The sequence below is a fragment of the Pristiophorus japonicus genome, chromosome 1 (assembly GCF_044704955.1).
Source record: "Pristiophorus japonicus isolate sPriJap1 chromosome 1, sPriJap1.hap1, whole genome shotgun sequence".
Classification (NCBI taxonomy): domain Eukaryota; kingdom Metazoa; phylum Chordata; class Chondrichthyes; family Pristiophoridae; genus Pristiophorus; species Pristiophorus japonicus.
In genome coordinates this window covers 233711679-233739278 of record NC_091977.1, presented here as the reverse complement: position 1 = coordinate 233739278, position 27600 = coordinate 233711679, and the positions used below count along the sequence as shown (strand labels likewise).

Sequence of the window (27600 nt, the reverse complement as noted above, 5' to 3'; positions counted from 1 at the left end):
ACATCGGGGGAAAGTTTGGATATGTTTTTATGGACCTAAATAACCGGTGCAACTCCAGCAATACGCCAGAAAACGGGCTTGGGCAAAATTGAGCCCATGGTGAGGTGGGGCGGACCTGGGCAGTATTACGGAGAATATTGCGGCAGAGCAAAGGTCAATTCAGTTGTTGTGGAGCAGAATTCAAAGCGGGATAGGCACCTGTAGGAATACATCAGAATAGTGTAGAATGAAAAATTCCCAACAGATGAGCAGAAAACTGAGGACACAGCAGCAGGCCAGATGCCAGAATTGAGATGACCCAGCAAGATTAGTGCATGGTGGTGATCTTGGAGGTCACTATCTGCTTCAGAAACAGCGGAGAAAGGGACGGGGGCGGGGGTGGGGGGGCAATAAGGAAGTGGATTTCTGTGAACACAGAAGCTGAGAAACTGGCACTACCCTGAAGGACAGTCAGAAGCTCATCGGATGGGCTGTAGGCATAAAAGGTGGTGACTTGAGTAGCGCAGCAGAGTCTTTGTGTAGTCCAGATACAGAGAAAGCAAATTTGAGCAGAGTTGTAGCCATTAACAAGCACACTGAAAAGCAGGATCAAGGGCCTCTGCACAGGTAGCTTTAAACTTCCAGCCAGGGGTGGCAGAGAGGAGATTGAGGTAGAAAGGGCAAAGGATGACCAGCGAAAGAGTTGCAGAGACAGGATTGCTCAATAAGGAACAGCTGCCCCAGGAGCTATCTTCAAATCAGTTTCAGCTACTATTTTGACCTGACTGGATATTAATTGTGTTCGACATTGTTCTTGGTCTTCAATCAAACTACCCCAACATCTTGATTTAGACACAATTCAGATGCATCAGCAATAGGGACTATTAGTTGCTTTGACACTGGTTGCAATTAAGTTTGTAACTACCAATGGTGGTGACCTGCTTGGACTTGGGTAAAAGGAAGTAGCTATATGTCGCACAAAGGCAGCAATTCAGAGAGGAAGACTCTATATCGTACGTGTTCCACATTTAAATATTCCCTTTGATCAAATACTGTGAAATTGTGTGCTGAACCTAAATAATGTACATTTCTGGTAGAGCCATTCATATTGGTCTTGAAGTCACATTCTTCTGTGGTTATGCTGTTAAAATTGGTATCCAGAAACGAGCAGCAGACTCGAAAGCCCAGCTTTCCTCTGGTATTCAAATCTGCCAAGGGTCTACGAAAACAGCTTGGATGTTTGTAGCTGGCTTGTGGACACAAGGTTTTTGGAATCTTACTTGCAAACCACTAAGTACCCAGGAACACAAGTTTTTAATCTCATTCCGAATGGCGGCTTTACATAATGAATGCAAAATAGCTCCGAGCACTATAGAACTGGTTTTAGAGTCCAATCATAGTAGTTCTCGGGACCATGGGTCTTATGCAGTCAACTGTCAGCTAACTGCCAGCGAACTGCTGGGACTTGAGACTGGTTCCTGGTAATACTGCATCTTTGGGGCAGTCATCTTCGTACGTCCCAGCTGTTTTACATTTAGCTTGAATCAGATTGCATGAAGTTTGTGTCTGGGATGTGGTAGGTCTGGTGCAGTATACAAGCTGCTCAGAACTGGGTCCATTGCGCAACAGCAGATCATATCGGTACAAGTAACATGATTTTTTAAAATTAAAATAAATTGTGCTTATCACAAGTGGTCACACAATAACTATATGCAAGTGAAATGCTGACTGTTGCAAATTAAGTAATGTAATTATCAACTGTTAAACAATGGATTTGTTGTATTGCTTACAAGAAATTGTGTCTGGTTTTGCCCTTGTGTAAGGAAAAATATTTTCTGTTGTGTGGGAAGAATTGAGCGTGAGTAAACAGTCCCATTTACTGGCTGGTCATTAATTTAGTTCTAAAGTTAACTTGTGTATAGGGTAGATTATTTTTTGGAAAGATAATTTACCGGTGGTATGCTTTCCCCATTGTTGGATTGCTTTGAAGTGTTTGTTTTAATGTCCGGGTCATTCAGATCATCTTCTCCCGAACCACTGTCAATTCTGCTTTGAGACTAAAACTGAGATGTGAGACTGGTTCTGCCTGACTTGTCTTTCCTTGGAGGTAAAATATTTTACTTTGCAATTCTGAATATTAGTACACAGTTCATATTTTACTCAAGTTTTTGAACAGCCCAGAGGATTAACATAATAATTAACCTTCGTATCACGCAATGGGGTAAGCTATGTTTTACTTTCATTCGCAATGATTATTTAAGAAATATTTGCCGCAATATTCTAATCATTCATATCTGGTGGATTTTAAAACACAATTTGGCTTGAGTGTGCAGTGTATCTGAGTTCATTTTCTCTCCCCCAGAGAGATCTGCTGTGACACATTTGCTTTTATAGTTTATGTGCATGTCAATACAGTACAGACCACTTTTACACCAGGTTGACCACCGACTGAGCAATACTACCTAGCGAGCAAAACATTGCTATCCTTTGATTTTCTGCTTTCACTGTTGACTGAAATAGTGCTGTTCGCAGGAATGCAAAGGCTGCCCTGATCTATCTGCCGCCAGTCAGCATGAACATTAGAAGATTTGGTTGAATTTATTTCCATTCATAAAATCTTAATTTAATATACTGAGAATATCTCCCTATTCACAGAATTTCTCTACTTTTTCATAGCCTCCCCTCTGTTATTTTGTCTTCCCTCTATGGAGAACTTTGTACATCTCCAGTAAACTCTGTTTTGGAAATTGAATCATATCACTCTCTTTTCCCCCCTCCGCCCCGCCCTCCACTCTCTCCCCTCCCCTCCGCCCCGCCCTCCACTCTCTCCCCTCCCCTCCGCCCCGCCCTCCACTCTCTCCCCTCCCCTCCACCCTGCCCTCCACGCTCCCCTCCCCCCACCCCCACTCTCCCCTCCCCCCACCCCCACTCTCCCCTCCCCCCACCCCCACTCTCCCCTCCCCCCACCCCCACTCTCCCCTCCCCCCACCCCCACTCTCCCCTCCCCCACCCCCACTCTCCCCTCCCCCCACCCCCACTCTCCCCTCCCCCCACCCCCACTCTCCCCTCCCCCCACCCCCACTCTCCCCTCCCCCCACCCCCACTCTCCCCTCCCCCCACCCCCACTCTCCCCTCCCCCCACCCCCACTCTCCCCTCCCCCCACCCCCACTCTCCCCTCCCCCCACCCCCACTCTCCCCTCCCCCACCCCCACTCTCCCCTCCCCCCACCCCCACTCTCCCCTCCCCCCACCCCCACTCTCCCCTCCCCCCACCCCCACTCTCCCCACCCCCACTCTCCCCTCCCCCCACCCCTCCCCTCCCCCCACCCCCACTCTCCCCTCCCCCCCACCCCCACTCTCCCCTCCCCCCACCCCCACTCTCCCCTCCCCCCACCCCCACTCTCCCCTCCCCCCACCCCCACTCTCCCCTCCCCCCACCCCCACTCTCCCCTCCCCCCACCCCCACTCTCCCCTCCCCCACCCCCACTCTCCCCTCCCCCACCCCCACTCTCCCCTCCCCACCCCCCCCCACTCTCCCCTCCCCACCCCCCCCCACTCTCCCCTCCCCACCCCCCCCCACTCTCCCCTCCCCACCCCCCCACTCTCCCCTCCCCACCCCCCCCACTCTCCCCTCCCCACCCCCCCCACTCTCCCCTCCCCACCCCCCCCACTCTCCCCTCCCCACCCCCCCCACTCTCCCCTCCCCACCCCCCCCCACTCTCCCCTCCCCACTCTCCCCTCCCCCCCCCCCCCCACTCTCCCCTCCCCACCCCCCCCCCACTCTCCCCTCCCCACCCCCCCCCACTCTCCCCTCCCCACCCCCCCCCACTCTCCCCTCCCCACGCCCCCCCACTCTCCCCTCCCCACCCCCCCCCACTCTCCCCTCCCCACCCCCCCCCACTCTCCCCTCCCCACCCCCCCCCCACTCTCCCCTCCCCACCCCCCCCCACTCTCCCCTCCCCACCCCCCCCCCACTCTCCCTCCCCACCCCCCCCCCCCACTCTCCTCTCCCCTCCCCACCCCCCCCCCCCACTCTCCTCTCCCCTCCCCACCCCCCCCCACTCTCCTCTCCCCTCCCCACCCCCCCCCACTCTCCTCTCCCCTCCCCACCCCCCCCCACTCTCCTCTCCCCTCCCCACCCCCCCCCACTCTCCTCTCCCCTCCCCACCCCCCCCACTCTCCTCTCCCCTCCCCACCCCCCCCCACTCTCCTCTCCCCTCCCCACCCCCCCCCACTCTCCTCTCCCCTCCCCACCCCCCCCCACTCTCCTCTCCCCTCCCCACCCCCCCCCACTCTCCTCTCCCCTCCCCACCCCCCCCACTCTCCTCTCCCCTCCCCCCCCCCCCCACTCTCCTCTCCCCTCCCCCCCCCCCCCACTCTCCTCTCCCCTCCCCCCCCCCCCCACTCTCCTCTCCCCTCCCCACCCCCCCCACTCTCCTCTCCCCTCCCCACCCCCCCCACTCTCCTCTCCCCTCCCCACCCCCCCCACTCTCCTCTCCCCTCCCCACCCCCCCCACTCTCCTCTCCCCTCCCCCCCCCCCCCACTCTCCTCTCCCCTCCTTCCCCTTCCCCCTCCTCCCCCCACTCTCCTCTCCCCTCCTTCCCCCTCCTCCCCCCACTCTCTCCCCTTTCTCCCCCCCCCCCCCCGCCTTCCACTCTCTTTCTCCCCCCCCCCCCCCCCCCCCCTTGCCCTCCACTCTCTCTGCCCTCCTCCTGCCCCCCCCCCCCCCCCCCCCCCCACTGTCCGAAACAGAGATACACTGGGGGGCCCGTCCCAGCTCGTTGGAGGGCTCCCAGTGCTGCAGTAGGTGAGTAGAAACTGAATTTTTTATGTATTGATTTTTAAATTTTATTTGGTTGGCATATTGATGGCTCTTTATTTGTAAAAGTGAAGTATTCAGTGTTTGTAAATCCCCCCCCCCCCCCCCCCCCCCCAATCTATCGTTCCTCACGCCTGATTTCTCAGTGTAGGCAATGTTTTTCTGTGTACAAAAATCTACACTTACTCCATTCTAAGTTAGTTTGGAGTAAGTTTTCAATGCCTAAACTTGCAAAATAGGTGTAAGTGGCTGGTCACACCCCCTTTTGGGGAAAAAAAAATCTGTTCTAAAATGAAACTGTTCTAACTCACTCGAACTGGAGCAAACTAAATGCCGAGAATTGCAATTTCGAATGTTCCATTCTAAACTAGTTGCTCCAAAAAAATAGGAGCAACTCAGGCCGAAACTTGAACCCAATGTAACTTCATTTATGCCTATATAGAAATTAAACTGTTAAATATATAATTGCTTTGTGGTTTTCAGAACGAACAGAATTGCAGAATGTGATTTTTTTTTTTCTTTCCTCCCCCCCCCCCCCCCCCCCCCCCCCCCCCCCAAAGGTGGAGTAAATCTCACCAATAGTTTGAACTCCTCTAGTTGCACTTGCATTGCTCAAGACCCGAGCTAGTGCTGCTCGATTCCATAAGCCGAAGTCTAGCCAGAGCAAGACAAATGTAAAACTGCCAGAACGAGCAATGACCAGTTGCTGGGTAGACTTGCTAAAAATGGCCTTGTTTTTAAAATGACCAGGAACTGTCGATTAACATTTTATATTTTGCATTACAGGCATTAGATTTCATGATTCATGTACTTAAAATCCCAAATCATTTGACAGCCATACAGTTATACAAATGATTTATTCAGCTTGATGGTCTTTTCAAAGTTAGTTAGATTAATATACTATTGGTGCTTGTTACCTGTATATATTTTGTCTTGCTAGAAATTCTCTAAATAGATGCTGACAAATATAAGGAGTATTTTATATGGTGTATTTGCATAATGCATAGCATGGCATTAAATAAACTATAGTGCACCATTTGCAGCACTAAAGAATCTAAATGATTAACTTTGTGTAAAAATGTTCTTATTTGAAAAGGCAAATAGCTTCGTTCACTTGGTGCTGAGCTGCTAGATGCTTTTACATTGGTGCTTGTACAGATCACAGGAGCGCACCATCTGTGTGCTGTTTCCCTGCATTTATGTTAAAACTGGCTCCTTTATCCCAGCAGCAGAATCATAGACCCATGAATCAAACTTTCACGCATCATTGCAGATCACAAGCAAACAAATTTCACGCTTGGACCTGCAGAACAGGGAAACATTTTCTCCGGATAGGGAATGCTGGATTAAAGGCAATATTCATTTCTGTCCTGTTGGCTGTTTGTCAAGAGGTCGACCTTTTTTTGTGTTCTAACCTCAATCTATTCTCAGCAACGCCTCTACATTGGATTCCATGCACCAGATGCACAATCCCAGTTCATTTGATTGCCCCTGGTAGCAGAGCATTTTAATGCTTTTCAAAGTGAGACAATCCTACCTATGAAAAATTGAGGAGAATGTGGAGATTTGCTTTAATACTCTACTGATGACAGAATATGACTGTCCACCTTATTTAGTTTGTGATTCACATTTTTTATGCATTGCTTTTTGCAGTTTCAAGATTGATACGGCACATGTTTAAAACATTGCATCTCAAGTTTGAGATATAATTGTGCCAAGGAATTGAATCAGGCGCAGAGATACTCATACACAACCCGTATTGTCTTGCATAGAATCACAGGACAAAATGTTGAACTATGTCTGACTTGATGGTGAAAGTAGTGGCAATTGTGGATATTCATGGATTTCCTTTGCTTTCCAGTGAGTGTTAGCTAAGTTGACCATAGATGATATCCGAGACAATCCCAATCCTGGTTTTACCCTACATCCGTGCATGTTCACTATGAGTGGGATCATTGGGTAGCAATAAGGACTGCAGTACCCTGATACTGAGACCAAGTAATTCAACATCAGGCCACAAACTTCTGGTTTAGTTTTGCTCCATGCAACATCACCCAGTGCTTTATCCACAGACCAGAGGTTCCCAAACTACTTTTGCTGAACTGGCCTGCCCCCCTTCAGAGATCGATGTCCCTTGCGTGTACCCCACTTTCTAATAAACAGTATCTTTGCGTAGAACAAAAGGGTTTATTTTCTTGGCTAACTTAACATCGATAACACAGAATGCAACAATAATAGCACCGTGTCACTGCAACACCACTGAATAAACTTGAACACACACCGCTTCATGACTCAGCATTGTCTCAGCGAATCGGTGAGTCTGTTTGCTGCTAGCGCACTATTTATGAAATATTGGTTTGATTTCTGAGGGTTTCAATCACATCAATTTCTGCATTCAAGTAGCTACTATACTTGAAGCAAAGTGAATTATTTCAATAGCTCTTTGGGACAATTCAGGCAACTCTTGAATTGAGAGCCAGAACTAATGAAGTGCTTGGACTTTAAAATGATCTCTCAGGTCAATGCCAAATGAAGTCACGGAAGACCAAGCATGGATAGACAATGTTTAGAGTGACTTGTCACAGAAGGGCTGCTGATGTCTGAAGGCTAGTTCAGAACAGACAACAATAGAGTGAATTCATTTGATCCCATCGTCACTGCTGAGCTGACAGATGGGAATGCAGTGCAGCAGTAGTAATAATAGTATGTTAGCATAGTGGTTATGTTACTGAACTAGTAATCCAGAGGCCTGGAGTAATAATCCAGAGACATGAGTTTGAATCCCACCACGGCAGCTGGGGGATTTCAATTCAGTTAATTTTTTTAAAAATCTGGAATTTTGAAAAAAAACTCGTGTCGGTAATCATGACCATGAAACTACCTGATTGCTGTAAAAACCCATCTGGCTCACTAATGTCCTTTAGGGAAGGAAATTGCTGTCCTTAGCTGGTCTGACCTATATGTAACTCCAGACCCACAACATTCTAGTTGACTTGAGAATGTGTAAAAGGGTTATGAAAGTGGTAGATGGCTCGAGAAGGTGGAGATAGGGAATCATGGGAAAATAGCTAAAGAAATGGTCAAGATACAGATAACTGCAGAATCAACAGAAAAAAAAGGGGTTACCAAGAGTTGAAGTTGAGGTTAGACACGGGTCATGAGAAAGCCCAAGGCAGCACAAAGAAAGAAAGCAATTCTAGATAGGAAGGGAAAAGTAATAGCTTCTACTGATAAGGAGGAAGAGAAACTAATTGGGTTCTTTACTGATAAGGGAAGACAGTGTAGCAAAGCTATAACTAACCTACCCGACACCAGCCCTAATTGGGAGACTTTCTTGCCTGCCATTGGACGTACTCGGGGGTGGGGTGGGGGGGAGGCAGTAAAGGATTGGATAGACCAAGTGCTAATCAAATGTGTTCTGTTTTGAAAATGTATATCTACTATGCTTTTCGTGCTGAAAAGGGGCTTGTCCAGGGGAAGGTAAACATGCTCTGATTGAGAGTGTTCCTTTGTCTTGACAAGTCCCGGCCGGAGAATCTTCAATAAAGGTCTTTTACAGAAAAGGCAAGAGGTGTTTGCGTCAGTGTATTCGCTGAAACAGATTGAGGGAAAAAGAATCTGTATTAACAGACTGTTAACTGCCCTCTGAAATGGCCTAGCAGACCACTTGGTTGTATCAAACCACTGACAAAGTCAGCACTGCAGTAACTTCACCACAGGACTGCAGTCGTTCAAGAAGGTGGCTCACCACCACCTTCTCCAGGGCACTTGGGGATAGAAAATAAATGGCGACCTTGTCAGCAACATCAACATCCTGTAAACTTTTAAAGTAATGAGAGTATTCAAGAATCATCTGTCTTGATTGTAATTTATCGGCATGTCTTTCTACCTTGGGTTGCCTGGCTAAATCTGCACTTGAAAGACTTGTTTTCAAACATGCACCAGTGCTACCCGAGGGGTGAATGCAAAGGATGGGGAAAAAGAGTGGGAAGGGATAAGATCACAAGTTTTCCGATGTATCGTGTTTTACTATTTTTTCCAACCAACCCGCCCACCACACTGGTGGCACCCAGGCTCATTGAGAGCTGAACAGACCAAACACTGGTGTGTTGGTGCACAAAGTTCCTGCCAGTATAGCTGCTGGCTAGCTCAGGCAAATTTGCAGCTAAAGGCTAACTTCACTGCTGTCATCACTTTGTGATCTCGCCACCCTTGGAAGTTGTTTGAGAGACTTAATTGATGGTTCTCTTTGGATTTGTCTGAAGGAGCTAATATGAATGGTGAGAGCTGGCTAGCTGCATGTCACCAATCACCTTGTGTAACAACAACTTGCATTTATATAGCACCTTTAACTTGCTAAAATGTCCAAAGGTGCTTCACAGGAATGTTACTAATCAAAATTTGACACCGATCCAAATGAGATGTTGGGACAGGAAAAGATAGATTTTAAGGAGTGTCGTAAAGGAGGAGGTAGAAGTGGAGAGGTTTAGGTACGGAATTCTGGAACTGAGGACCAAGGCAGCTGAAGGCACGGCTGCCAATGGCGGAGCGATGAAAATCGGGGATGCACGAGGTCAGAATTGGAGTGCAGTGATCTGATCATTGTCGGGCTGGAGGAGGTCGCAGGGATAGCGAGGCAAGGTCATGGAGTGATTTCAAAACGAGCATCAGCATTTTAAAATCGTGTGTTTGCAATTTCCCTTTTTTTAAAAAAAAGTCATTTTGCTGCAACTCCTTACTCGAACCATGCCAAACTTGCTAGACGTGAACTTGGTCCTGTTCTGTTCTAGCAATTTGAAGTGGGAGGAATGTGGGTTGGCAGTTAATAATTATCGCAGTACTCATTTAACGTTCTAATGTGAGTGCAAGATATTCTGGAATGCCTGTTCTCAGATAGCACCTTTTGCTTAGCCTGTTAGTTTATACCTGGGTTGAATCATAGCTGAATCCTTTTTTGGGGGTGAAGGTATGAATAAACTTCATCTTTGAAAGTGGTGTAGCTTGTTTGTTTTAATATATTACCACTTTTAACCAGTTTTGTTGCTACCTTTTTCGCCAGGCTGCTTCATAAGATTTCACTGTGCGTGTCCACTCCACAGGGAATTCATAAGTACAGTGAAATGTGCAGTTAAAAATTGGTTGGGGGAGGGAAAATGCCCTGCCAAGAATTTACAAATCAAATGTTTATATTAAGAGAGGCTGGTGTTTACACAAGTCCTTTCATAAAATGACTGCCATAATACTCTCTTGTCTCTAGCAGAACTTTGCAACCAGCAAAGCTTCAGTAGTTTATTATTTCCAATGAATATTCAATATTTCCGTTCACTTGGAATAAACCTGGCATTTCATTATTCCATTCCCATTACACCTTCTGCACACCTCATAATAAAGATGCAAATTTCTGATTAACTTTGTTCAACAATCTTTTAATTTGGATGATCTGTTCAGATGAGGAAAATGGAAGGAACTGAGATGGATTTATCTACCAACATTGGTTATATTTTTGAAGAATTATTGTCTTGAAAGTGCCAAAACATAGTGCTGGTGGCATTTTAAAGTTGCTCCTTGACTAGTTGCTAAAAGGTGGATGAGTGGCTTTATCTGCTTAGAATTTCCAATTTTGATCCCTGCTAATGGGGTTGACTAAATACATGAGCAATATCTTCTCAAGCAAGCAGCTTGCTCATTATTAGCTCAGACTAACATTAGTATTTTTACCAATAATTGGTACAAACAATTAATTATATTTGTATATGGGCCTTGCAGATGTAAAAGGACCACTGAGCCAGCTCCAACACAACGTTGTTTCCACCATCAGGGGCTCCACCCAATTTATTTGGTGCAGAATAATCACGGAGTTGGATTTCTGTGTAGTTTCTCATTCAAGCCCTAATGCAATATTGCAAAATTTTAGGCAAACGAGATTAAAGTTGCAATTCATCAATCAGCCTGCTAAGTAGCATTCCACAGTGACCAGTTGTGGTCCTCATTGCATTGCATCATTGTGTTTCACGAAGGATTTCATTATCATTGTCTACACTTGAAACCTTCAATCCTGTTTAATTCCGTTAATCTTCCCTTCACCTCCCTCCCATTAATCTTCCCTTCAGTACATCAACCCTTCAGTGCATCAATGTGGTGTAAGTTCCAGCTTTCTAAATGTAGCTTTATTAATGCATCACACAGGTTAAAGTAATTTGCAAAATAAAGCCTGCGAGTTGCATTTAATGGATGTTTAGCCTTGTTTATAATGCATACAGGTGAACTGGAGACTTCAAATCAATGACAAAAATCACACCTGAAACTTTTCCCTCGTGAAAGGTCAACCATTATTAACTTATACTTATGGCTGTTATGTATAATTTGGTGGTTTAAATTGTGGATTCTGGCTTGCCCATTGAGTGTCCTCATTAGATGAGTTTCCCTGTCATCAATAGTAAACTGTCTTGTTTGAACTTAAAATAATGACATCACTCATTGGTCTGTCGTGCAACTGTATACAACACACAGCAAGTGATCGAAAGCTGTTAACAACCAAAACTGACTGAAATGGTCAAATGAAACACCAACAGTACACAGTGACTGATCTTAAAATCACATTCCCATCTCGATACTCTTGCAGACCAGTTTTAAAAAGGTTTTTGTGATTAAGTTGAAGGATGTTGGTGCTGAGGAATGGTCCTTTTTGTATTTCAGACACTGAGCCACTGCCAAGTCGAGTGTAGCACAGCCTGAGGCGGAGTCGTATTCTCTTTCCTCTGCCCCTTGAATGTATTCTGTTCAGCTTCAGAACAACACTCTTTGCAGTGCCACTGTGACAGCTCATTTGCTGTTTCCACATTAGCTTCCTGTGGCCTCTGAGCGAGACTGCCAAGTAATGCTGAATTGAGGATAGTTTTGTGCTGTCAGTGTATGACCACGAGGAACTGAATTAAACTACTCCCAAACTCACTTCACATAGGAGTCTTATAGCTTACAGACAAGAGACTTTTCTCTCATCTGTCTTGGTTGGGCTTGAACCCAGGATTCAGCAGTAAAATGGCAGTGTCTAATCACTGTACAAAGCTACTTGACTTGTGTTCTTGCAGTTTTATAATGTTGACTGAATCTCCGCATTTGATTACTGCAATGTTAAATAGAGTACAGTGTAGTGAATTTTAGCAAATTCACTATCCAAAGTAACCTGATATCCTGAGATCGTATTTGTGGAAATATTGGAGGGCAGTAATGTAATCTGTGCACTTACAGTTATTAGAACCCCACCATTGGGTTATTGTGCAATGCAGGAAAAGGTATTCACTTTCCCTACAGGTAATTCCGAATTGTTCAAGCTGTAGCTCACATGGTCTCGATAATTCTATTTGTGCTTAAATTGCTTGCTGATTTGATCTGTTTGGCCAATCCACAGGCACATAAAATTCAATGGTTGTTTCTCATTGGCCAATAAACTCTAAATTGAAAAATAAAGGTGTAACTTTTAAATTCCTGCTGTACTCACTCGATGTACTATCAATTGATAAGCTTGAGGCTGAAAATATCATCCATGTGCATCTTTATCATTTTAAACAGTAAATATATAGCTATGTATTTTCTCTCTACGTACTTCTCAATCTCGTGATTCTGTATTGTGGGATATCAACTTTTTAGTCTGTGCAAACATTGTGTCATTGTGTAAATGGGACATGAAAAGATGTGTCTTGTGGACCAACATGATCAGCTCTTCTAATTAAAGATGCATTAATAAAATTAGACTGAGGTGGGAATTGCAGAATTTACTATACTGGATTTTAAAATGAAACCTGTTTTGGATTTTGTCTTGCTTTGAAGTGGATGATGGATTCTGATAGACACGAACAAGGAACATTACGAAGATCAATGAACAATTTCATCTGATGGCACAATATTGCTTTTATTACACTCGGACAGTTTTTGCAGAGGTGACTTGGGCTGATCTCTCCTGTTTAATGCCTGATTGTGAGCCATTTCAGAAGGTGATCTTGACTTCCTCAAGTTACAAGAACTGGAGGAGATTTCTTCTTAACCCGATACTGACATGGTTCTGATTATCGCCATCTTGATTTCCACTACTCGACTGTGCTGTCTGCATCCCACCGCTAGTGACTTGGTCAAAATGCAGAGATCTCGGCTAGAGCTAGAAGAGTTGAATTTAAAATAGTACAGCCTTCCTATTGATGGTAGAAATGCGAATAAACGTGTTACTTCATGCTTCTCTCATTACGATAACGAGGTGACCTGAAGTCTGCCTTGGAATGTTACCACAAAGATGGGGTTTTTCAGAACAGAAGAACGAAAAGCAGGGGTAGGCCATTAGGCCCTTCGAGCCTGTTCCACCATTCAATAAGATCATGGCTGATCTTTGACCTCAACTCCACTTTCCTACCCGATCTCCACAATCCTTTGATTCACTTACTATCCCAAAATCTATCGATCTTTGTCTTGAATCTACTCAACAACCGAGCATCCACTGCCCTTGGGGATGGAGAATTCCAAAAATTCACAGCCCTTCTGACAGGAAAATTCTCCTCATCTTAGTCATAAATGGCCGACCCCTTGATCTGAGGCTGACACCTAGTTCTAGACTCCCTAGCCAGGAGAAACATCCTCCCAGCATCTACCATGGTCAAGCCCTGTAACAATTTTATGTTTCAATGAAATCACCTCTGATTTTTCTAAACTTGAGGAAATATAAGCCTCGTCTCAATTTCTCCTCATGGGACAACCTAGTCAACTCAGTCACTTTTCATAAAACCTAAGCAGGATGGTGGGTTTTCTCGTGTTTTGTGATGTTTTCCCTCCATGAGTAACACTTGAATGGAATATTGCAATAGTATTTGATGTTGAAATGTAGTCATCATTGGAGTTTTGAGAGCATTTTTTTGTGGGAAGGGGGGAAAGGCTTAGCATGTTCCCATGCGTAGCTGTATAAAGACTTACTTTTCTGTTGCATTTAGCTCAGCACACTTGAAGACAATTTGTCTAGGTTACTAGTAATTTGGTAGCAATACAGAAAATAACAGCCACATCGAACATTTCCACCTGAGTGTGCCATTTATTTACGGTTCTGAATGTGGACATTATACGGAAGAAACTGGTTTGGTTTCAACAGAAGCTCTAATTGGAGCACTTTTTTGAATGTTGTTTTGGTGAGGAGACTGGGCAGTGTCTCCTTACTGCTGGTGAGTGAGTGCCTCTCAATAATTGATGCACGAGACAATGAACCTCCTGAGCTCGGAGCTGGACACAGCACGTGTGGCTTACCCTGCAGCTGTTGCAGTCTTCTGGAGAGACTCTGTTTCTAGGGTGACGACCAATCAATCTGTTGAGGCAATCGCTCCATGATGCTTGCATCCCTTCAGCTGGAGTATTTGGTTGCGTATTCAAGTGACAGCTGCACCAAGTAAGGTTAATTTATTTATTTCCACAAAATACCAAGCTTTTGTAACTTCCTGTTGGCTCGCATCAGCGTCTGTAGCATGCTTCCCCCAGCCTCTTGTCTTCAGTTTAAATAGCTTTCATCTGTTTGCTAATATGCCTCATTAGGTGGGATTTGTTTTCTGCTTTCTTCTTCTCCTTTGAGGAAGACTAACTGGTATGCAGCTGAATACTGTAGTCAAGTGTTGCAGGTATTCTGTTTGTGTTTGCCTTCTCTGGTGTGTGCTGCAATATGGGTCCTTCAAATCTGATGGTCATATATTTGTTTTGGTGATGCCGTCACTGGGATATTTTACAAAAATTGATGATGGAATTAAAAATGGAGATTTGCAAAGATTACAGCTATAAATAGACTTAAAAGGTAAATGGGAAAGACATTTTCTATGTTTTGCAGAAGCTTGTCTTTTGACAGCCTGTTTTAATGCTTTTTTTTATACATCAGCTGAGATGAAGGTTTGCATACTAGTAAATTGTAGAGTTTATTTTAAAAAGGATTTGACAATTCTGTACATTAAAAGCAAGAGTTATGTAGCTATTGGGATACTAAAAAGTCAGTTATATTTTAATAGATTTTCTGAGGAGGCAACAGTAACTTGTCTCCTAGTTGACTTGTACAGTTTTCAGTGTCATATTTAATTTCAGTGGAAAATTTGAATAAAATAGTGGCCAACATATTCTGTGTTTGCCTTCAGTATCTATAAAGGGTATTGTGTTTTTAAAAAATTGTTTCGATGCTGCATACAACAGTTTTTATATTTAAAAAAACAAGACTTTTACTTTGATCATGATTACTTCAAATTGTGGTATAGCTTGTGTGCACACAATACTCGTGCATCTGAGTCAATACACCAATGCAGGATTTCTCCTGTAAAATAATGGATAATATATGCTATAATATCCTGAGTAATTCAATTAAATAAATCCAAAGACTACTCTTGTATTTGAATTTAACTTCACAATTTTTTTAAAATCATGGGAGCTGTTATCTATCACCTCCAGTACACCTGCTGGTTTTGGGGGGAAAAAAACTAAAATATCCCTATCTAGCCTGGTGCCTTGCAGTGCATAATATATTGGAGGGTTTGGCAGATCCTAAATCCATTGTTGGAGCGACGCTAGATTCTAAAACATATCATCAGAGTATTTGGCACCTTTTGCTCTGAGCTGATACGGTGTACTAAGCCATTAGTACAGTAGGTGCTTTAATGTTTTTTGGCAGGTTGTTTCAGTTCTTTGGCTGGAGTTATTGTACTTCAGCATCAATTCAAACCACTGCAAGACACCATCCTGGAGAGGGTCTCAAACCTCACTGCATTTGTGTGCTTGGTAGTTTCCTTAATTGTACTCATTTTTTTCATTACCATCACCCAAAACATTCGTATTGATGCAACATTGGCAGCAGTTGATATTTTCTCTTCTTTCTGTGCTTCATCTTTAAGCTGAGGTCAAATCGATGTTTTATATGTTTATGGCTATTAGAAAATACTGAGGTGCATTCATATCATTTGTTTACGATTGTTTCTGGAAGATGCAGCTTTCAAGATTAAACATGGGGGGGCGGCGGGGTGTGGGGGCTGTCAATTTTAAGTATGATAAACTGACATTTTGGGCCCAAGTTTCCACATGATTTGCACCTGATTTTTAGGAGCAACTGGTGGAGAACGGACTAATTTAGAATTTGCAATTCTCCACTTTTTTTTCTGCAGTTCTAGTCAGGTAGAACAGTTCTACTTTGGAACAGAATTTTTTCTTCAAAAGGGGGCGTGTCCGGCCACTGACGCCTGATTTGAAAGTTTCCACTGTGAAAATGTACTCCAAACTAAAGTAGAATGGAGCAAGTGAAGATTTTTGCAGAACTGAAAAAACCTGTTCTACACATTAAAAAATCAGGCGCAGGTTACAAATCAGGCGTCCAGAACGAGGTGGGTGGGGAGGGGGTGGGGGGAAGGGAACTCATTAAATTCTACAATAAATCCTTATTTATACTTATACAAATATTATACAAATAAATCCAACCTGAATAAACATTTATAAGCCAAGAAAAGATTAAATAAACCATCTTCCTACCTGTGTGAAAGTGTTTCAGCCAGGAAGAATGGGGGGGAGGAGGAGGGAGCCGACTGAACGCAGGGGGGGGGAGGGGTGGGGGCTGCGCAGGAGGAGGAGGGAGCCGACCGAACGCGGGGGGGGAGGGAAGGTAAGGGAGCCGACCGAACGCAGGTGGGGGGGGAGGGAGCCGACCGAACGCGGGAGGGAGGGAGCCGACCGAACGCGGGGCGGGGGGGGAGGGAATGGAGCCGTTCCAGACGACTGGCGGGAAAGAGAGAAGGCTGCAGGAAGCCTCAGAAATTGAGGAGCCATTTCCCGACGACCAAAGGGGGAGGTCGTCGGGAAACGGCTGCCTCAACTTTCTGAGGCTTCCTGCACCCTTCTCACTGCTACAAGAAGCCTCTGTGCTGATGGCAATGTACTTTTATTAAAAAATATTCAAAAACTAAACAGCTGCAAAGAACAACAAAAATGGCCGAGTGCCAATGTTTTTTTCACACTGAGCATGCGCGAACGCTCCGGCAGGAAAAAAACTAATTTAAATAGTACCCGCCCCCTCCCACTTACAAAATAGGTGCGAGTGTAGGCTCCGCCCCCCGGGCGCCGCGCCAAGCAGACAAGGAGCTGCAGAACGCTCCAGAATCGCTCGTTTTTTTTCCGGCGCCGTTTTAGGCGCGAAAAACGGGCGCCCCGCTCGGAGGGGCGCCCGTTTTTTATCATGTGGAAACTTGGGCCCTTTAAATGGCTGGATTGAATTGTACTTGATTTACTTGTTTTGTTTGCAGTACCATTATACAGTTTGATGTATACATGAACTGTAACTTAACATAATTGTAAGTCACAGAAGCAAGTACTAGTCGGTAGTCAATTTGTCACCTGGCAGCTGTTTTGATTTTGAAAGCTGAATTTCCATGGGTAACATTTAAGAATCGTTGTCAGAATTCCACGACGATCCAACAGTGTTTTTTATAAAAGTTGAATGGGTAGACTGAATATTTTTATAAATTTGATCCCAGTGAAGTTACATATATTGCAAATAGCCATTGAAAAGTAGTCACGTTTTGTAGGCAAATGCGACAGACAGTTTGAGCGCAGCAAGGTCCCACGAACAGCAATGTGATAAATAACCATTGAAGCTGCCTTTGTGGTACAGGCCATTGGTTGAGCAATCGATGCAAAAATGGTGCGTCAACATATTCAACTTGCTGTGAGCAATGCTATACCCTGTGCACATTTTGTCTCACTCCTCCGTCTGTTATTAAAGGCAAGTATATTCATTGCAATTTTCTTGCAGATGCTTGGCTGATGCCAATTTCTTCCAAGACATTAAGAGCAGTTGGCAGGAGGGCAGAGGTTCCTTGAAATTCTGCTTGTTTTCCTCTTCTTCCACGTCCCCCTGCCCCCCCCCAGCCATCTCATCGCTGCAAACTCTCTTCTTGTGTTTCTCTCTGGCTTAGTTTGCTTTCAAATTTCATCTTGTTTTTCTTGAAAACAAATCAAATAATGAGTAAAGACACTGTTCATACCTCTTCGTTTCCTCTCCCATGACTTAACACAAAATCCAAATTCAGCTCAGTGTCACAGCTTTTGTCAAATTTCAATAACAGGATGTAAGGGTTTATCGATGCTAAATGTATAGTTCAGCATGCCTTTTGGTATAATGCCTGAAATCATGCCAGCTTTTAATGGGCAATGTTGTAACGCCCACTTAAATTATCCTTGAGCTTAACCTTTGATTACCGTTCTCCCAATATTAGCTGGTGCTGTGGTGAGAGTTGCCCACATCCACCTGTCATTTTTTGGGGGGGCTAAGTTTCATTTTTAATTCATTTAATTTTATCTTATTTCACCACCCAAAACATTCCTTTGACATTTGGCCCCCTCTCTCTCTCTTGTGGACTACCTGCTTTGCCCGGCAGCTTCTGGCCTTGCTTTCTTTGCTGAGCTGCTGTTGTCTCTAAGGCCCCAAGTTTCCACATGATTTGCTCCTGATTTTTAGGAGCAACTGGTGTAGAACGGAGTATCTTAGAAATCAGAATTCTCGACATTTAGTTTGCTCCAGTTCTAGTCAGTTAGAACAGTTTCACTTTGGAACAGAATTTTGTTTTCAAAAGGGGGCGTGTCCGGTCACTTACGCCTGATTTCAAATTTTCGTGAGTGAAAACTTACTCCAAACTAACTTAGAATGGAGTAAGTGAAGATTTTTGTACGCTCGAAAAAACCTTGTCTACACTTTAGAAAATCAGGCATAGGGAATGGTGGGGGGGGGTGTTTAAAGGGAAGTTTACAAACATTAAACACTTCAGTTTTACAAATAAAGAGCCATCATCAATAATAAATGATAAATACATCAATAAATCAACCAATAAATCAATCAAAAAAAATTACTAAAATAATTTTTTAAAAAATCAATAAATAAAACATTTTCTACTTACCAACTGCAGCACCGGGAGCCCTCCAACAACGTGCTGGGATGCCCCCCTCAGTGTGTCACTGTCTGTCTCAGTGTCTCTATCTCTGTCTGTCTGTGTGTGTCGCATTCTCTGTCAGTGTCTGTGTTTCTGACAGCGAAGGGAGGAGGGGGGGGAGGGGGAGGAGATTGGGGTGGGTGGGGGGGAGGCTGAGCGGGCCGGGCCCAAGACTTCGGGCAGGGCCCGTCCCCAGCACCAGATTTACAGGTAGGTGGCGTTGGGTCGGGTCGGGAGGTCGGTTCGGTTCGAGTTGGGGAGAGGGAGAGGGAGGTATGGTCGGATCCAGTCCGGAGGCGTGAGTCGGGTCGGGAGGAAGCAGGAGCTGGCCGTGGGAGGAGCCTTATTCACGCAGCCCCAGTGAGGCCATTCGACCAGGGCTTGAGGGCTGCGTGCTTCGAGCCCCTCCCACACAGTTTCGGGCGCCTGGAGCTGCTGCACTTGCGTGCCCACTGTAGCGCGCATGTGCAGAGGTCCCGGCACTGTTTTCAGCGCAGAGACCTGGCTCCGCCCCCTACAGCTCCTGCTGCGCTGCGCCGAGGGCCAGAGGACCTGCAGGGAGGTGGATAATATGGAGGTTTTTTTTAGGTGCACTTTGTGGCGCGAAAAACGGGCATCCAGTTCGGGACTGCGCCGTTCTGGGTGCGGCTCGAAACTTGGACCCTCACATCCCCATGGCTGCTTCTGACCTTGACTGCTGCGCCTAGCCTTGGTTGGTTTCTTTTCTCTGCACCCCCCCCCCCCCCCCCAAAAAAAAAATCCCTGGTTCTCATCTCATTCCTATCAATCACACCACTGTCCACAGTAATCTCTTCTGGTCTTCCCCTGCTGCTTTTGGCCCTGCACTGCTGGTTTTTGCCTCCTATACCCAGCTAATCTTTGCTGCTTCTGGCACTGCCCAGCTTGCCACCCTACCCTGTATATTATACTTTCTTGGGTATTGGCCATTGGGTCTTTCTGCTTGTTGAGGGCCATAATGTATGGAGTTCACTTTTACACAACATGCTACATGCATTTGAATGGGTACAGAGAGCAGCAACAGGACTGAACCCAAAATGGATGAGCTGTGACTAGATTAGAAAGGAAAGCTTTTAAGGAGGCAACTGGAGTATATTAAATGGTGGAGATGAAGAGAACCTAGGTTGTCACTTAAAAGTATGCCAAGAAAGTGGAGCTCGTGGGAAGAAATTGAACTTGGCATTTTTTGGGGAATTGTTAACAAAACAACTTAATGTACTTGTAATACATAATTGGAATAATCTATCTGGCAAGGTAATAGAGGCAAAAGCAATAGGGCTATTCAAAATACAATGGCCCAGAATTTGCTATCAGTGGCTAAGGAATGGTGCTCTCCATTGATCCTTGCAGCTGCCCACAGACTTTTCATGGATTTTTTTCAACATGGCACCCTCTAGAGGGGATCTGTGACACGTGAGCAAGTCATGTAAGTGTTTCTTCAACCAATCATATTGGAGAATTCTCAGTTTAAACCAGGAAGTGTATATTAGAATATTTAATTGTAAAATCATGTACAGAAAGGAAAAGAGTGAGGGAAAGATGGGATTAAGAGATGAGGCAATTATTTTAATTTACAATTTTTTTTAAACGATCTCGCCAACTAAATTCTGAAGGAATGAGACTCCACACTTGTAAAATTAAATTTTCAGCGCCAGGATTGTTTGGCAGTAATTAAAACTTATTACACCATTAAAAATTCACTTGCACCTAAATAGACAAGCCATAACTTTCCTCTGGCATGTTTTAGTTATTTAGTGGGCGAGTACAGCAACTTCATGTTCCTGCATGGATTTCAGTGCGAAATCTCTCGGCGAGGCACTGGTGGAGCAAAGCTTGTGAATGAGCAGGGCAGCTTGGACAGCAACTTCCCAATTTCCGCATTTAACTGCGTGTGTATGGTTGCTGGAAGTTGCTGTCCGATTTATTCCATAACAGCGAGAACTGATGGCCTCGCTGTTATCCTTGATGCAAAATCTAGCCCATTGAGATGCCATGATGGGCCAGTTAAGCACTTGAAGATGAGCTGAGTCAAATGATTTCTCATTCCAGGCTTTTCTTGTGTTTTTGCGGCTATTGCTGTGTTAAAAAAGCATAACACCAGCGAAGGCTGATCGTCCGTATTAGGTTACTTGATCTATCTGAACTGAGCTCTTACCAGTCGAACTAATGCATAAGAGGCACAACTGGAGATTACATGGGTATTTAGTTGTTTACAATTTTATATAACCTCCTGATTGTGCCATTTTTTTATTACAAATTAAAAAAAATTAAAACACAAGTAAACATAGCTAAATAAGAGTGCGCTAAAAAATTGAAATTCTTCATAACTTGAATAAAGAGGAAAAGACTGTTATTCAATTTGAATTATGAATAGTTCTCAAGCTATCTTTGGTCCACGTTCTACTCATAGTGCTGGATCTCTGTTAAATACTAATACAAAATAGCAGCTGAAGCAGATTGTGATTTTAGTTTGAGTTCTGATCATACTGGGATTCACTGTTAATTTTACTGTCTTGAGTGAACATCTAACTTTTATGCATTGATCAAATCGCCCAACTATTCTCTCTGGTACATGAGGAATGTATCCCTGTTTGCAGATATCAAAACTTGTCTGAAAATGAACTCTGGCAAGTCATTATTTCAGTGGTGATAATCAGTTGCAAAATTAGCAATATTTTTCAATATTTTAACCGATTTTGTTTATATGGAGAAAATGAGCCTTCAGTAGAAACATGATTAACTTTTTTCTTGACGTTCCAGGCTCATCTGTGCCTTGTTCGCTAGTACTTAAATGCTCTTCACTGCCAACCAACAGCTTGCATAATGGTGGTGTAAAATTCAAGAATTTTTAGGAACAGGAGCTAGCTATATTTGGCTTAGTTAAACTGACAAAAATATATCTCCTGTTGGTCTCCATCCTTTGTTGGTCTGCCTCCACAAGGGCCAAATCCATTCATGTGCACACTTATTCCAGGAGCTGTGCGACTTCTTGCTGATGGTGCAAAGAATAAGTATAATCCACTGTTGCAGGAGGACAGACGCACAAACATGAGCGTCCTCGTCCAGGCTAACATCCCCAGCATTGAAGCACTGACCACACTCTATCAGCTCTGCTGGATAGGCCATGTAGTTCGCATGCCAGACACGAGACTCCCAAAGCAAGCGCTCTACTCTGAACTCGTCCACTGCAAACGAGCCAAAGGCGGGCAGAGGAAATGTTACAAGGGCACCCTCAAAGCCTCCCTGATAAAGTGCGACATCCCCACTGACACCTGGGAGTCCCTGGCCATAGACCGCCCAAAGTGGAGGAAGTGCATTCAGGAGGGCGCTGAGCTCCTCGAGTATTGTCATCGAGAGCATGCAGAAATCAAGTGTAGGCAGCGTGCGGCAACCAGGCTCCCTGCCCCCTCTCTCCCTCAACGACTATCTGTCCCACCTGTGACAGAGACTGTGGTTCTTGTATTGGACTGTACAGCCACCTAACAACTCATGCTAAGAGTGGAAGCAAGTCTTCCTCAATCCCGAGGGACTGCCTGTGATGATGATGATTTCCCCCTTTTTGCCTGACAGTTGCGACTAGTTTATAATGCATTATTTAATCTAAAATGTGGAACAGTAAACGGTCTTCAAGACTGCGTACAATTAGATATTGTAGACTCGGCCAAATTGTTTAATCTGTCGTGACCTCGCTCTCGTTAAACTTCCCTTTGACCCTTCAGCAATTGTAGTCTAGCTCTTGAGGTGAGGGATGTTCGGCTGGGAAATGTCATTGTCTCACTTTGGATACTCATTCCATTTTTGACACTTCAGGTCACGAGTAGTATTGTCAAATACAGCTTCAGGTTCCCCTTGCTTTGCCCAACAGCAGAAAGGAATCCTTTACTGAATCAGTATGAATTTCTTCGTGTTTCTTGCAGCAGTCACACTTGAGGTCTTTGAGGTTAGCATTACCAATTTGAGCCAAGTTGTGGGAATTTTTTGTGCTATGAGGTTTTTTTCCTTCCCCTATGTGCTGAGAATACCAAAATCAGTTTTGTCTAGTGTCCTTGCAACCAGCGCAGCCAGATTCATTAGGTTAACAGACTGGAAAGTACACTGCATTTGATCTGTTTATGCAACACCTTTTTAAAGGAATTAATACTCATATATTGCATATGCCCATTGCACTGGTAAGGACTGGAAGTTTCGTGATCTCTTTACTTGAAAATTTGGATTTGTCCTCTTTAATTCCAATTCTACATTGCAGCCCAAGTTAATTAACCTTAAATGATCCACATCTTCAACTTCTTTTTCCGCAGCATCTTAATTCCACTTCCATTGAGTGCCATCAATATTCTTTAGCTCTGACAAAAGACCAGATTTCATGCTTTAAGCAGAGACAATGGGCCCAAGTTTCCACATGATTTGCACCTGATTTTTAGGAGCAACTGGTGGAGAACGGACTATCTTAGAAATCACAATTCTCCACATTTTTGTCAGGTAGAACAGTTCTACTTTGGAACAGAATTTTTTCTTCAAAAGGGAGCGTGTCCAGCCACTGACGCCTGATTTGAAAGTTTCCACAGTGAAAACATGAGACAGAGACCGACAGAGAGACGTCGGGTCAGGTCCGGAGGTGGAGGCGGTGGGGGAAGCAGGAGCTGGCCGTGGGAGGAGCCTTATTCACGCAGCCCCAGTGAGGCCATTCAGCCAGGGCTAGGGGCTGCGTGCTTCGGGCCCCTCCCACACAGTTCGGCGCCTGGAGCTTACTGCACTTGCGTGCCCACTGTAGCGCGCATGTGCAGAGCTCCCGGCACTGTTTTCAGCGCAGGGACCTGGCTCCGCCCCCCCCCCCCCCAACCCCCCCACAACTCGTGCTTGCTGCGCCCAGGGCCAGAGGATCTGCAAGTAGGTGGAGAATACCGAGGATTTTTTTAGGTGCACTTTGTGGCGCGAAAAACGAGCGTCTAGGTCGGGACTGCGCCGTTCTAGGCGCGTGTGGAAACTTGGGCCCAGAGTGTTGGTCGAGCTATTCCACTACAAAGGGCCTTATAACTAGGACTGATTCTTTGATCACCCAGTTCCAACACCTCCACATTTTGCACCAAGGTTCACTGGACAGAGGTCACAGATTGAGAATGTGACTAGATTTTTAAAAAAACACTTCCAGCATCTGCTCAATCTCTTCCTGATCAATGTGGATCATATCCAGAATGGGATGCAGCAGGACTGCGAACGTGCATCTATCCCTCCTACACATTGGTATGTTGATGCTCAGCACCATAATGCTGCCCCACCCTTTATTCTTAAGACCCAGTGAAGTCTCAGCATCCAGAACCCTTCAATACAGGTAAAAATGGTTGAAAGTCATGGGCATTAGTTAAATTGGCCTGCAGGAGTCAAGATGGAGGGATTTCAATTGACAGTAATTTATGTCAGATGTTCCCACAATGTGCATCTGTTTTCTCCCCCCTTCCCACTATGCCATCTAAACAAAATGTTAAAAGGAAGAACTGAAGGGATCTTACAATTGCTGAGTTATTTCGATGGTTAGATTTGCAAAAGAAAGATGCCATGACCTGCATTCTCTGATTTAGCAACTGGAAAATTTAAGCTAGTAAAGTGGAACACCACAGAACAGCAAAGTAAGGTGATAGATTAAACTAAAGTTATCGTAGTATCCCACTAGTGTAAGAAAGTTTGGTTCTGTAAGAGGCTTTGCGGACAGGATACTTGATATTTTTCTCCTATTGCTTGGATGCAATTCCACCAGAGCTGATGGCTCTCCAGTACCTCAGGCAAGTGGTTGTTCACTGCTGAATGTTGGTAGTTTATTTCGATCCTGTAAAGTCACCATGGCCAATCTTGGTCTTGCTCACCCAATATCCACACGTACTTTCCAACATATATCATATAATGATGGGGAGAATGGACTCCCTCGTTCGTCCCTCCTGCCCCTTTGAGACACAGACGAGGTGTAAGGTTTGCTGTTCTAGCTTTGATCAGCGAACTCAGCACTGACCAGTTCTCAAACCCAGAACCTTCTGGTCGGTATAGCTGAATGTAGCAGCTACTTGTGTCCTTGTCCAAGAAGCCCTCGAGAGCTCGGACTAATTCCTTTCAATACGTGACTGCTGCGCAAGAGTTTATGCTCTCGATTTTGCACACATTTGCGTTCCTAATTTCAACCTTCCTGCTGTGAGGAGACATCAATTAGAAGCCAGATGCCTACCCCATTTGGAGGGAATGAAATCTGAGGGGGAAACACTAATGGCCCTACCATTAGTAGCTGATTGTAGAGTAGAATAAGCCAAGTATTGTAATAGGTCTCCAGCTTTCCCTTTTCAAGTAGGAAAAACATGTGAGGCCAAGGAATGCAAGGAAGAGGAGGGCAAGTTAATTTTTTAAAAAAAGGTCCCCCAACCTGTGTGCGCCTCTTTCTCTTTTTTTTCTTTTTTTCTTTTTTCTCCCCTTTTTTCCCTTTTTTTTCTCTCTCTTTTTTTCTCCTCTCCTCCCCATCCCCCACAAGCAGGCTATTTATCCAAGCGTCACTTTGAATGTCTATTCGGTGTGAGGAAATAACAGTTTTGGAAAGATTTGAGCCATCAGGTTGAATGTATGCTGCCTACCCTGTGTTGGGTGTACATCTTTAGAAAGCTGTAGTGTCAACTTTGTTAAAGAAAACCCAGTTTTCAGCGCATATTTTTACTGGGCATACTGATGCTGTACTTGGACAGTTTTAAGTGTACTCTGCAAGGTCGTATTGCATTATAAGCAAGGTGTTTATGGATAAACTTGGCCCATTGGTGATAGTGATTAACAGTGTGTTTATATCTAAAATTACCATTTTTGTAAAATTTAGTTTATTCCAAGCATTGTGTGAACTGGCAATGAGCCAGATTGTTTACCCAAACCTTGTTCCCCACATCGCATGTTATTTAACACTGCAATGAACATTGCACAAATGAGTTGCATGATGGCCATTACTGAAGTATTTGATTTTTTTTGTTTTTCAGCGGGGATCTGACGAGCTTCTTTCTGCTGGTATTGTTAACGGCCCATCTATCATGAGCAATTCTACTTCGGCTACAGGTATTGCCTATCTAGTCAATCAAATCTGATATTAATAGCACTTTGAATACATGAAACTAAATGGAACTTGGTTCATTGCTTACTGACAAATTTTTCAATGCCTTTTATAGTTAATATTTGATGCAACATGTTCTATGGAACATGTTCAATAAAATTTATGTTATAAATCATAGTACAGCACATTCTGAATGAGCATAGTAACTGAACACATTGCTTTGAAATGCTTATTGAGTAAATAAAAACATTCCTGTTTGTATGAAATGATGCAAGGTCCTGACTTCATGGTGGCACAACAGATGTACTGTGTCGTTGTGGAAATTAATTGGCTGCAAGGTTTCACAAATATGTTGTAATTATTATAGATTTTATCCTACAGAAAACTAAATATAATGGTCTGATGTACCATGGTTTCCAACACATTGTTTAGAGCCTGCATTCTTCGATAAAACAATATCAAGCATATTCTCCATAATCTGCCCTTCACTATTTCATTCTTCATAACCTTCAGAGATAAACTGGTGCTGTATTCATGAGTATTAGGACATTGCAAAATGCAGTGAGTAGGAACACTGTTCCTTCATCTTTGGGAATTGACCTTGGCTTTGAGTTCAGCTCCATTATAAAATTGTGCATGGTAACTCTTCTGATGGCTCAATAAAAAATTGGAGCACCCACTGTGACCTACAGATTGCAAGGTCTTGGGCTTCACCCCTGGTCTGCGCTGGGATGCTTTTGTGTCCTATAACTTTCAGACTTTTGTATTGAGGACCCCCTGGAGTGTGATCATTGCAGCAAGGTGTCTAATAACAGCAGAAATCATTTGCTAATAGAAAAAAAATCAGAAAGCTGATCAAATGGGTAGAAATGTAATAGTTTGGAGGCCCCATGAGAACATTTTAAGTTTTTGGGCCAGAAGAGAGGACAATTGGGCAATGCTCTAACTTCTTACTGCTTTACCATGGCTCATTATGAAACCCACCGATGTGGATGTCGAGTGAGAATCGGATTCGGCTCTGCTCTGATGTCCCATAAAGTTGAATAAGCTAATCAATACCCATTGTCCAGGCTTGTACATGAAATATGGCACTTGGCATTAGACTCGAAAGGCTCAGTGCCTGTGGAACTGTACCACAGCATGAATCACCAACTTCCGTGAAGGTGGGAAGAAGAAAAAACTTAAATGAAACGAGTTTGGCCGTTATTACGATTCCCACTGGTCTTGAACCGACAGCACAAAACTGCCTATAAATTGGTGGTTCAATAAAAAATGCTAATATTGTAGTTAAGCTGGCAGCAAATGGCCACTGAAGAATGATAAGGTACTTGGCATTTGTGATGGGACCATTTTAACAAGGCATTTACGTTTGATGTTTAAACAAGAGAGTGATGCTCCAAAAGCACAAACATTTGGACCCGAATGAGATTACAACTTTGTAATCATTCCCATGTATCTGTTTAATTTTAAGCACGGGAGTTACAGGGTTGTTCAGTTTTTGTCAGCATTCACGGAAGGCAGTAGCCAATACACTCCATAAAGGTCTATGCAAATTACAATGGTAGAAGATACAGAAAGCTTGAACATGAGATGCTTTAGAAAGAAACAGATGTATTTGGTATTTTTTTTTAACTCCATGGGCGAAACAATGAAATACAGTAGAACCTCGACAAAGTTTGTTTTCTAGATCGTGGAGTGGGTAAAAACATGTAGGCCATTCTCAAAACAAGAAAGCCGAAGGTGGTCT

At 44.3% G+C, this 27600-nt stretch overlaps 1 protein-coding gene across 4 annotated transcripts in view; it reads left to right on the top strand.

Moving 5' to 3' along the window:
* ptbp3 (polypyrimidine tract binding protein 3) overlaps nt 1-27600 on the top strand; it is a 108726-nt gene that overhangs the window by 30864 nt on the left and 50262 nt on the right. For all 4 annotated transcript variants that reach the window (XM_070888229.1, XM_070888222.1, XM_070888219.1 and 1 more), the window contains one exon: nt 25783-25858. In XM_070888229.1, the coding sequence (XP_070744330.1) occupies nt 25834-25858 (25 nt within the window). In that variant the 5' untranslated portion in view covers nt 25783-25833. The remainder of the gene's footprint in view (nt 1-25782; nt 25859-27600) is intronic.